This window comes from Octopus sinensis, linkage group LG17 (genome assembly GCF_006345805.1).
Source record: "Octopus sinensis linkage group LG17, ASM634580v1, whole genome shotgun sequence".
NCBI classification, from domain to species: domain Eukaryota; kingdom Metazoa; phylum Mollusca; class Cephalopoda; order Octopoda; family Octopodidae; genus Octopus; species Octopus sinensis.
Genome location: NC_043013.1, coordinates 1,937,368 through 1,950,439, shown reverse-complemented (window position 1 = coordinate 1,950,439; position 13,072 = coordinate 1,937,368). Strand labels below are relative to the sequence as shown.

Sequence of the window (13,072 nt, the reverse complement as noted above, 5' to 3'; positions counted from 1 at the left end):
TTTGACTCACCCTCGTATAATTAAATCATCATCAGTGTTTTAGTGTCTACTCTTGGAAATGAATGACACTGCTTGTAGGACAGTGAAACTCATTTACAACTCATATTTGTAAATTGAGCAAGGACTTTGAACAAGTCAGTGAAAGAAGCTAAAATCGAAGAGAATATTATGAAACAGCCCAAAAGTAATTTAAATGCTGCATTTTATTGGAATACAGCCCAGACTTGCCTTTTGTGTTAATTTTTTTCACATTTTGATTTCTCATTTAAATTATGCAATTTACCAATATTTTCTTTTTTTTTATTGATTATATTATTTTAATATACACATGCATATCTTTTAAAGTTCATTTTTATTCATTTACTTACGAATGAAATTGATTTTTGTTTAGATATGCAAAGGTCGTGCTCCGCGTACTTCAAAGTTACAAAAACCAAGGCCATTGAAAAGAGGTAAGTATTGAATATCAAAATATTTCCAGTTTTTCAATGCAAAAGTATTGAATTTTGTTACTCAAGCTGCTAACCTTTATAATCCTCTGCTGAATTTTACTTGGTCATGTGCAAAGGGGTGCTGAAAAGTTTTTGGCTTCTGTTCTTTAGCATTTAAACCGGCCAGATATCATCATCATCATCGTCGTCGTTTAACATCCGCTTTCTATGCTGGCATAGGTTGGACAGTCCTCAGTCAAACCGTCCAACCCATGCCAGCATGGAAGCAGACGTTAAACGACGACGATGATGATGATGATGATGATGATGATATCTGGTCAAAATGTTTGACCTGTTTTATGTTCAGGCCGCCACCATGTAAAAAGCACCAGCCAAATGTAGTTGACGCCAGGCTCCTCGCCCCAACTGGCTCCTGTGCCAATGGCATGTAAAGAACAGCATCCGAACATAATCGATGCTAGCCCCCCACCTCCCGGCTCCTGTGCCAGTGGCACATAAAAAGCACCCACTACACACTTGGAGTGGTTGGTGTTTGGAAGGGCATCCAGCTGTAGAAACATTGCCAGATCAGACTGAAGCTTGGTACGGCCTCCTGGCTTGCCTGTCCCCAGTCAAAACTGTCTAACCCATGCCAGCATGGAAAACGGACGTTAAACAATGATGATGATGATGATGGTGATGAGTGACAAGATCTGGTTTTTCACATCTATCCTACAATGTCAATCTAGATAATTCGCTGTTACCTCTTCAAAATCTCAGGCGCTGACTGCTGGAGTCTACCAGCGAGTATTTATTGGTAAATTTGGCTGGATGGTCATTCACCTGTCATTGAAACTGCAGCAAAGAAGCCGAAGAACAAAAGGCCAAAGAAAGAAGGAAAAAAACAGCAGAGCTGAAGACACCTGAAGTGGAGGTGGGTGCCATGTTGTAAACAGTAGAGGCCGAAGCCAAAAGTGGTTCCTCCTGATGATGTCCTTAGCCACTGAGTCCTATAATGAGCTTTTGAGGTAGCAAACCACAAAAACTGGTTGGAAGTGCTAGCTACAAAATAAATAAGCATTAATTTGGACAGAATAATGCTAAAGGGTTAAGGGTATCGCGAAACGCCTGGCTGGAGGCCCAACCTTCCAAATTCTTCTACAGGACTTAAAAAAAACTGAAGGACCACTGCAATGTGTCTGTGAATCTGGGAGGGGAAAATATTGAATAAAATCATAATTAACTGATGCTCCTCTACTTTTCTTTTACCCAAAGCCAGGAACTTTTCAGCCCCACCCCTTCGTAGGCTGTAATGTATTTATATGAAACTTCCTTGTAGTATCCCAAAATGTAATATTTGCTTAATCTTTGTAATTTCATAATTTTATAATGATAGAAATAGGTGCTGGCTTGGCTGTGTGTTATTAAGTCTGTTTCCCGGCCACATGGCGCCAGATTCAGTCCCACTGCCTGACACCTTGGGCAAGTGTCTTTTACTATAGCCTCAAGCCAACCAAAGCTTTGTGAATGAATTTGGTAGATGGAAACTGAAAGAAGCCCTTCATATGTATGTATGTATATATATCCAATAGTGTGTGTGTATCTTTGTGTCTGTGCTCCCCCACCCCACCCCACTGCTTGACAACCCGTGTTGGTGTGTTTATATCCTGTATCTTAGCGGTTCTGCAAGAGAAACTGATAGAATAAGCTCCAGGCTTTCTAAAAAGAAAAAAAAAAGTAAGTATTGGAGTTGATTTGTTCGTTTGACTAAAATGGCCGCTGTCCAATGACTGAAACAAGTAACAGATTACAGTGAATGTGAAATGTACATTTTGGATTGATTGGATGGAGAGAGTCTTTTGATTGATACCTCTTTATGCTAATGACCAGTTTTTTTTCAGAAATCAAATGACTTGGTTTTGAACAAGAATCGACCTTCTTGCATGATGGTGCACTATCATACAAGACAGTTACAGTTTGCAATTTATGAGCTGTGCTTCTGTTGCTATATATATATATATATATATATATATATATATAGCCTCTTAGGTTCCCAGATTTTTTTTGTCTTTTGGGTTCGTTCGAAGAGGGTTCATAAAACTGGAAGGTGTAGTATTGTTTTCATCTTAGAGACATACCAGAATTCATTAAAGAAATATTATGGCTACATTTGCTGGGATCACAGATGAGATACACCAGAATATGGTGAATGATGCTGGAATATTGTGAAAAGCTACAAAAGAAAGTCATAGAATTTTAATGCCATTAACCCTTTTGTTACCATATTTCTTCTGCTGAGATGCTCTGAGTTTCTTTCAATTAATTTTAAATATAACAAAGAATTTAGTAAAATAACTTAGTTATTATTCAGCTAGTGTTAGGAACATAAGTTGTGACTAAGGTTTGGTGGAAAATTTTAATTCAGAAATTTTGAAAACAAGACATTTGTACTACAAAACCAGAGGCTGTTTCAGGCGGATTGGTAACAAAAGGGTTAATGTTACTGATATTTTGAATATCATCCATTTTATCCGACTTTTCTTTACCATCGTGATTAAATTGACATCATTTACACAAGTATAGACTTTAAATGTTTTGTGAAAATATCAGCTAAAAGCATGTATATGTAAAATAGTTTACTTCCCAATCACATGGTTTTTGGGTTCTGTTCCACTGCATGGCATTTTCAGTGTCTTCCACTATTGCCCCAGACGACCAAAGCTTTGTGAATGGATTTGGTTGACAGAAACTGAAAGAAGCCCATCTTTTCTGTGTGTATGTGTGTACATGTCCTCTTGTCTTGACATCATATGATAGTTGTGAACAAACATCCCCATCATATAAAATAATGTCATTCATTTTCTGTCTTTGATGAAAAATTCTCTGGCCATGAGGGATGTTACTGTACTTGGAATTAAGATAAAGTTTGGTATCTGGCAGTGGACAATCTGCCTCAACAAATTTCGTGTGACTCCTGCTAGCATGGGAAACTGTATTGTTAGTATGATGATGGTGGTGGTTATTAGAATTCCAATCTCTATCTCAAGGTACCATTCCATGAGATTTAATCTGCTACACGATTCTTGGAATTATACATACATACCAAGAAAGTGGATGGTCAAGTCAAGAGATTGGCATTTTACATTCTTTACACTACCTTGGGGTGGAGGCGCAATGGCCTAGTGGTTAGGGCAGTGGACTCGCAGTCGTAGGATCGTGGTTTTGATTCCCAGACCGGGCATTGTGATTGTTTATTGAACGAAAACACCTAAAGCTCCACAAGGCTCCAGCAGGGGGTGGTGGTGAACCCAGCTGCACACTTTCACCACAACTTTCTCTCACTCTTTCTTCCTGTTTCTGTTGTATCTGTATTTCAAAGGACCAGCCTTGTCACACTCTGTGTCATGCTGAATCTCCCTGAGAACTACATTGAGGGTACACGTGTCTGTGGAGTGCTCAGCCACTTGCACGTTAATAAATGAGCTGTGATGTCACTGGTGCCAAGCTGTTTCGGCCTTTGCCTTTCCTGTGGATAACATCGGTGGTGCGAAGAGAGGGTGGTATGCATAGGCAACTGCTGGTCTTCCATAAAAACAACCTTGCCCAGACTTGTGCCTCCGAGGGTAACTTTCTAGGTGCAATCCCATGGTCATTCATGACTGAAGGGGGTCACAACACACAACTGCCTTGGGTTTGTACCCAGGACATTCTTAACTAATTCGCTGTTGCAGGAAAATGATTATTATTATTGTTGTTGTTGTTACTAGCGAGTTGGCAGAAATGTTACCAATCTGCGCAAAATGCTTCGTGGCATTTCATCCATCTTTACGTTCTGAGTTCAAATTCTGTTGAAGTTGACTTTGCCTTTCATCCTTATGGGGTCAATATAATTAGTACCAGTTGATCATTTGGGTCAAATTAACCACCTTACTCACTCCCCAAAATTTGCTGGCCTTGTGCCAAAATTTGAAGCCATCACTATTGCTACTACTACTACTACTACTACTGTTATTATTATTATTATTATTATTATTATTATTATTATTATTATTATCATTGTTATTATTATTATTGTTGTTGTGGTGGTGGTGGTGGTGATCTTGCAGAATTGTCAGTACTCCAAGCAAAAATGCTTAGCAGCATTTCCTCCGTTAGACTCTTGAGTTTCACTTCCACCAAGGTCAACTTTGCCTTTCATCCTTTTGGGGCAGATAAAATGAGTACCAGTCATGAACTGGAGTGGGTTTAATTGACTTACCTCCTCCTTTAAAATCTCAGGCCTTGTGTCTATAGCAGAAAAAATTATTATTATTGTTATTATCATTATTATTATTGTTGTTGTTACCACTTACTAATCTAGTGGACATGACAATATTAAGGTTTCCAATTCCCAGTTGCAACCCCGAATTCACTTACTGGTAATATTCTTGAGAAAGTATGCCTTTATTTTCAATGTTTATCGTCTTCCTTTATGAACTTGTCATCTCGTGCATCATGAGAAACTTTTCTCATCTGTTCTTATTCAGGAATTTTAATTACACTCTTCTTCTGTTTGATTTTCCTTTTCATTTTTGGTGTGAGTGAATAGTGTTAACGCCATGTTGATTTAATCCCTTAATATTCAATTTACTCTGCCAAAGGTAATGCTTATTTATTCACATTGTTTTGAATTAATCACATGTCGTCTTGTAGAGTTGAGACTCCAATGATGTGATTGTTTATTGTAGGTTAGGTGTGACTGGCCACATCTGGCTGGTTTGATAATAAAACAGATAGACTATTTGGGCCAAATATGACTGGTTTAATCCTTTAGCATCTAAACTGGTCAAATATTCTGTTTTCTATTCAAACCAATGAGATCTTGCCTCTCACACCTACCCTACAATGTCATTCTAAAAATAAACACATTATCAAACTTCAAAGCTACAAGACAATGCATGAATAATTGACAACAATTATGCATTTCACAAAGTAAATTGGATGCTAAAGGGTTAAAGTTACGGAATATTATAAACGATCCAAGAGGATTATTCTGTGCAGGTCAAAAGCATCGTTTCTTTTCCTAATTATATTGAAAGTGTTGGATTTATTATTACATTTAAAATAGAAAAGAATTGTAGTTCGCTTGAAGTGCCATAAGTACAGAAGCAGACTAATGAATGAAATGTGGAAATCTAAACAATGCAGAGATGAAAGTTTCGGACACAAAAGCTCATCTTCAGAAAAATACTGTCAAGCAAATATGTGTCGACATAGATCCTGCTTTTGGGATTGCCAGATGAGCAGTGGACCTGTTTTAGTTAGATGCTTGTACTGTGTTCTTCTGATGATGGGCCTTTGCACCTGAAATATGTAAAAGTTCTTCAACTTCCATTTCTGCATTGTTTGAAGCTTTCCTCATTTCATTTTTGTAATTCTACGTTTAAAATATTTAACACTTATTTCTTGGTTTTTCATTTACATGTATATTTTTCACTTCTGACTTTTCAACACTTGATATTTAGTTATTTTACAACTGAATGTAAAACTTATACTGAAGCAAACGTCATCTAATGTTCTTGATTTTAGAAACCTTAAATGGTACACAAAACGGGAATATTTTCTGTGGTGGATTCTACCTCCTAAGCCCTACTGGTAATTAGCTGAATCTTATCTATAAAAAGCTTCTTAGCTTATTATAGATTGCTTCATATTATTTCTGTGTGTCATTATAAATTTCTTTATTTTCAATTGGTTATTTTCATTTGGTTGCTTTGTTGCATTTAAAATTTCATTTGAGCAATGACTTTTTTTTTTAAGGCTGTTTTTGCATTTATTAATTTTCATTTAAAAATTGAGTTCATTAGTTAGTGTTATTCATTTCTGTAATTTATAAAATAGCATCAAACATCTTCAAACGTAGCCTTGCATCTTTTCTGTGTTTTGTGGAAGAAGTTGTTCATCGTGTGCGTGTGTGTGCCTTTGGGTCCGTGTTTGTTCCCCCCACCACTACTTGATAACCAGTGTTGGTGTGTTTACATCCCAGTGATCTAGCAATTCAGCAAAAAGAACGGATTTAATAAGTTCCAAGTTTAAAAAAGAAAAATATATATTGGGGCAATTTGATCGACTAAAAATTCTTCTAGGCTATGATGCCCCAGCATGGTCACAGTCCAGTGACTGACTGAAAGAAGTAAAACAATCATGTTCCAAACAAGCTTCTATCACAGAACATTTCAAAAGAACTTCCTGGCTTTAGTTTTGATGTAAGACCAATATTTTTTGAAATCTTCCCTCTGAAAGTTTTCTCTCCTAGAATAAGATATGAGTCTATGTTTGAAGACAGCAATAAACTTTGGAAAAGGGTATGGCAGAATTACCTAATTCTTAGATATTGTGAAACTCTGATAGTTTTCTTTTAAACTCAGATGGATTTAAGAAATTATCACTGTCTTTGCTTGTTGCTGCTTCATGAAAGTTCACTTTACATTGGTTTTTGCCAGTTTTCGTTGTGAAATTTTAACCTTTCAGATCATACCGTATATTCTGTACAAAATAAATTTATATTAACAACTTAGGAAGATCTAGACTTTACAAAAATCTTTGGCAGCAGTTAAAAATGGTAAGGGTAAGTTTACTCAAAGAAGTTATCAATACTCAACAGCTTAATGTGTGTTGTCAGCAAATTAATTAGTTAAAAACGAAGCAACTGGCAACTGGCCTAGTTGGACTTTTGTTTCTAATCAAATAATATTCAATAAGAGATATCTTTGATGACATTGTTTGAAAAGTATTTTGATATTTTAGTTGTGTAAATTGAGATTCTGCTGGCTTTGTTCCATGCTTAAAATAGGAAAATGCCTAGCTGGATATATTTCTCTTCCATTCATAAGAATTTCAAATTTATTTTTTTTTATTTTTATCTAAAAGAAAAACATTTCTAGTTAATACAAATTTTAATTTTTGCTTTTCTATTGGAATTTGAAGTTTAGATTCATTCAACTGTTATTGAAAAAAAAAATATTGTTTCAAAATTAGAAAAGCAGAAAGAAAATGGAAAATTTGATTCTGTTTGTTTTTTTTTTCTTTTATTGTAAGAATTTTTGAATATTAAACTCTACTGGGTGGTTATGTTATATTAGTAAATCCAAAATAACTTATGACTTCCTTATAGAGAGATATTTTGTTAACAGTAAACTTATTGAACTGTATTGTTTTCCCATAAATCTTTTCACGGGTTAGTTATCATTTGGTAAGGAATAAAACAATGTTTTTCGTAGAACAGTTTCAAATAAAAAGATAAAACCATTTCCCAACTCTGATTTGTGATTTTCCCCAATCATTTAAATATAAATCATTTCTGGATTTTGTTTGCAAACATAATTTCTTTCAAAAGTCTGGAAATCATGTTCAGAAAACATTTTGTTATGGAAATATTTTTGTAATTGATTCTAAGTTATGTTTTCTTTCTTTTAAATAGATTAACTTCTAAATTAGATAATCTAGTGTTTTCGCAGATAAGGTATTGATTTTCATTGATATTTGCTTTCTTTAATTTACAATAAAAACAAGATTGCACCTGATATAATATTTTAATTTAGTCAAGATATTGGAATAGATATTATTACATCAACTGTAGTAATTTGATATTTTTTGCTTTCTTGCATTGTTAATGTCTGAGATTATATAACATTTTTGGAAACCAGCCATTTCAAACATTTCTTTTCCTGTCTATGATACAATCTCTAAACCAAAACAACCCCTACCACCCAAAAAACTAAATAATTTATTCCAAAGATTTTCATCTTTTTTTTTTAAAGTTACAAATTTTTTATTTACCTAAAATTATATGATTATGGATATCTATTTCTGTTGTAGTTTAAAATGTCAAGAGTTAAGGAAAAACAAATGATTTTATTAGCTAGATCAACGTTTTCTAAAGTATGTTCACTTAAAAAAATTCTGCTTTATAACAAAATTAGTATTCATCATTTTCAAGTTATATATCATATTATATATATGTATATATATATATAACTTAAGTTTATTTCCACAAATTTTCTATAGAATTCAGAACCAGTACTGAAAGTTATGTTTCTAATATGAATTTGTCTACATAAACAATGCAATAGAAGATAGAAAATACTGGTGTATATATATATTTCAGGAGTTATTGCTGATTCATCAGCATCACATCCAACTAACTCATCAACTATCCATGAACCCATTGCTTAAATACCCACTAAGTTTAGCTGTGTAACATTACTGGATAGATTAATTTAAAATATTAAACACACACAGACATACGCACTAATTATCTTTCTTAAGGATTTTTTGTTAGATCTAATGTTTTTAAAATTAAGGTGGTAGGGAATTTTTGTACCTTTATTGGTATGGTTGCTGCAGTTTTTGGGAAATATATAAGGGTTCCATGACAAGTTTGGCAATCACTGGGTTAGACCTCATAGAAATCTTAATAACTTACTACAACCGTTTTATTGGTTATCTTATAAGATTGACTCAGTAATATCTATCTTCAGTTTCAAAAAATCACACTTCATTGTTAGTCGTTATAAATACACTTGCCTGCTGTGTACAATTTACTGAGATTGTTTTCTTAAAACTATTTTCAATATTTACTTTATTCAGTTCCTTGTTGTATTTAATCTTCACATTTTGTTCTTTTTTTTTTGTGTTTATGAAAGTCTTTGTCGCATGACTTCAGTTTCAGTCTTAACTTGTTTTACTATTTATTGTATAATTGTTAAATGTTATCTAAACTATAATCATAGCTCCAGTCATTTTATTTCAATTTACTGTGAATTTCTTATTTTCACTTATCTGTTTGTTTATTTTTTTTGTAAAACGTAATTGTTTTGTCTTTTTGCATTTGACATTTAAGCATTTTGATATCGTCACAGTAACAGCTGCATTTTATTTCATTTCATTCATGTACAAATTTTTTCCTGTAGATCCAGATGTTGATTTGAATAATCATATACCATCGACGTCCACCAATGGTAAACTATGTGAGGTAAGCTCATGTCTGATTAGTTTGCTGATAAATCGTCATCATTTCACATCCATTTTCCATGCTGGCATGGGTTGGATGGTTTGACAAGGAGCTTGCCAGCCGGAGAGCTGCACCAGGCTCCAGTTGTCTGTTTAAGCATGATTTCTACAGCTAGATGTCTGTAGTGGTCTTTGTAGCTAAATAGTTGAATGATCTCCCTTGCAAGAAGGATCTTCCTTTCTAACTTTCTTGAAGCTTCTGTGTCAGGAGACGTGATTCTTAATTATTCAAGAAGCTTAGCATTTCTCTTGGAAGTTTCTAAAATGTCTAGTGTTCCATTAATAAAAACAGCTTGCTAACTCCGCTCTTTGCTTCTTGGTTGTTTAGACTTAGAACCATTCATGTCATTGCCATGTCCATCTATTTCTCTATGCCACATGACTGAAAGCTGCCACTTAGCTGTTATTTCTATATTTCCTATCGCTGAACTTTCTTGCATAGATTACTTCATTCAACTAGATTCTACATTACGGTTATGTTTCATCGTTGACCAGTAAATAAAATGTATTTTTATGTAGTAAATATTATAAGTCTTGAATTTATTCTTCATCTCTATATGAACTCTTGTAATAACATACACACAGCCACATCAACACCTTATATATAACCATTACATGCCCTTCTTAAAGCCAACCCCTTTACAGAGTGTACTGGGTGCATTTTACGCAACACCAGCACTCGTGCTTTTTATATGGCGCCATCACAGACACTTTTTACATGATGCCAGCACTAAAAGATGAACTGAAAACATTTTAACGATTTAGATTTTTTTTCATTTCATCTAAAATAGTGTTTATGCTAGTTTATAAGAGTTGGCATATTAGAGAACCATGTGGCATCTTGGGCAAATGGCCTCAGGCCAAAAAGAAGTTTGTGACTAGATTGGTAGACAGAAACTGAAAGAAGCCTGTCTTGTGTGTGTGTATGTGTATGTATCTGCATCATCATTTAATGTCCGTTGTCCATGCTGGCATGGGTTGCATGGTTTTGTATGGCTGCATGCCCTTCCTAATGCCAACCACCCCCAAGAGTGTAAGAAGTGCTTTTACATGCCACCAGCATGGGTGCCAATTTGTGTGACACTGGTGTCTGCCACATCTGCAATATTGTTCAGCTTGATGGGTCTTCTTCCCAAGCACAACATAATGCCAAAAGTCTTGGTCATTGCCTTCATGAGGCCCAACACTCAGCTACTTTGCCTCCATGAGTGAGTGAATTCCTTTCGAGTGTTGCTGCTTTGTGTTTGTGTTGTCTCACACCACTACATGACAACTGGTGCTGGTTTGTTTACTTCCCCATAACTTAGCAATTTGGCAAAAGAGACCAACAAAATAAGTACCCGGATTTAAAAAAAAAGCAAATATTGGGTTGATTCATTTGACTAGAAATGTTTCAAGGTGGGGCCCCAGCATGGCCACAGTCCAGCGACTAAAAAAGTAAAAGATAACTTCTTAATATGATTCGTGAATAAATGCCAAAGACATACACATTTAAATTTGTTCCTACAACCACAGATGTTTCTATGTTTTATTGCATTCTACTTAACCCTTTTGGTACCAACCTGGCTGAAACCACCTCTGGCTCTGTAGTACAAATGTCTTGTTTTCATGAGTTTTGAATCCAAATCTTCCACCAAACCTTAGTCGCAATTTATGTTCTTAACACTAGCTTAATGACAACTAAGTTATTTTACTAAATTCTTTGTTATATTGAAAATTAATTGAAAGAAACACAGAACATCTCAACAGAAATACAGTAACGAAAGGGTTAATCAATTATCCTGTTACATTTTGAATATAACATCTCCCCTAAAATATGTCTGACTATTTATACAAATAACATAATTTATATTCTATTTATTTATTAATTTCATTTATAAAGTGAGTTACGTTGAAAGCACTTGATGTTATGTGTTTTAATTAGGTAAATTGAGGATAGTTGAGAGGAAAGCACTGGATGATAGGATTAAAGTGGGCTAATAACAGCTGAGACAGTTTAAATTTGTATTAGGAAGAGCTAGTGTGCATTCTTAGTCATAGTAACATTTGATTACATACTAGTCACAGTGTAATTACTACTGACTTCTATTTAAAGAAGTCATGGTTATTGTTTAGTTTGGTACTCGACTCTTTTGTATATTGATCTACCTGTGAATTATTATATTGAAATTTCAGGAAGTATACGAAGGGAACTGTAATTTGCGTTTGTACCTAAGCTTTTAGTTAGGGGTTGAATATTCCTTTTCTACTCTAGGCACAAGGCCCGAAATTTTGGGGGATGGGGACCAGTCGATTCGATCGACCCCAACACGTAATTGGAACTTAATTTATTGAACCCAAAAGGATGAAAAGCTAAGTCGACCTTGGCGGAATTTGAACTTAGAACATAACGGCAGACGAAATACTGCTAAGCATTTCACCCGGTGTGCTAACACTTCTGCCAGTTTACCACCAGAGTTAAAGGTTGAATATTAAAGAGCAAATTAAGACAGCGAACTGACAGAATCATTAGCACATCATTAGTAAAATGTTTAATAGCATTTTGTCTGTCTTTACATGCTGAGATCAAATTCCACAAAGGTTATCTTTTTGAGGTCAATAAAATAAGTACCAGTTGAATATTGGGGTCAATCTAATTGACTTAGCTCCTCCTAAAATTACTGGCCTTGTGATAAAATTTGAAACCAATATTAAAGAATAAACTGATGCAATCAGATATATATATATATATTGAGGAAACTATTTTTTAATAATATTAATTGTTTCTTTATTACCCACAAGGGGCTAAACATAGAGGGAACAAACATGGACAGACAAACGGATTAAGTCGATTGCATCGACCCCAGTGCTTAACTGGTACTTATTTAATCGACCCTGAAAGGATGAAAGGCAAAGTCGACCTCGGCGGAATTTGAACTCAGAACGTGAAGACAGATGAAATACAGCTAAGCATTTCGCCCGGCGCGCTAACGTGTCTGCAGGGCTGTTTAGACTGTTAATTACATGTTACTGTTTTGTAACAGTGACATTGATTTTAATATTTCATTAATTTCATCCTCTAAAAGCCAGTTAACAAATAGCTTTTTCTCTGTTCACCTGTTAATAGCAGAAACAGGTGTCACTTAGCACAGCCGACCGGCTGTTGGATTGGGCTAAAATGTTTTACTGTATCTTGTTTTGCTCTGACTGCAATAAACTTGACCTTTCATCGTGTGAGCTTCATAAAGTCAGTCAAGTTGATTCGTTTAACTGATATAATCCTCTGCAAATCTGTTGCGTTGAAACAACACGAGAGATCAATGTTAACGATGCATTTTCCATTTTTATCTCCAAAGTAAATTTACTCTGGAAAATTTGCAAATATATCTACTTTAATAATACTGTTGTGTGTTTCTCTGTCACAACATATGAACGAGAAAGGAAGGGGTGATAGATGAATAAGGAAGGGAGGGGTGGTGACAAACTGGTAGTGGGAGCATTTGAACTGTGTGTGTGTATGTGTGTGTGCGTGTACAAGGGAAGTATGTGAATGTTTGTATGTGTGTGTATATGCCTGTATGTGTGTGTGTGTGTGTACAAGGGAAATATGT

General features: G+C 34.9%; 1 protein-coding gene across 4 annotated transcripts in view; it reads left to right on the top strand.

Moving 5' to 3' along the window:
• The window catches only part of LOC115221111, a 78,425-nt gene that overhangs the window by 31,880 nt on the left and 33,473 nt on the right, over positions 1–13,072 (top strand). For 2 of the 4 annotated variants that reach the window (XM_029791324.2, XM_036510263.1), the window contains exons 2-4: positions 392–452; positions 6,000–6,065; positions 9,383–9,444. In XM_029791324.2, the coding sequence (XP_029647184.1) occupies positions 392–452; positions 6,000–6,065; positions 9,383–9,444 (189 nt within the window). The remainder of the gene's footprint in view (positions 1–391; positions 453–5,999; positions 6,066–9,382; positions 9,445–13,072) is intronic. The other 2 variants (XM_029791326.2, XM_036510264.1) reach the window with 1 other exon arrangement.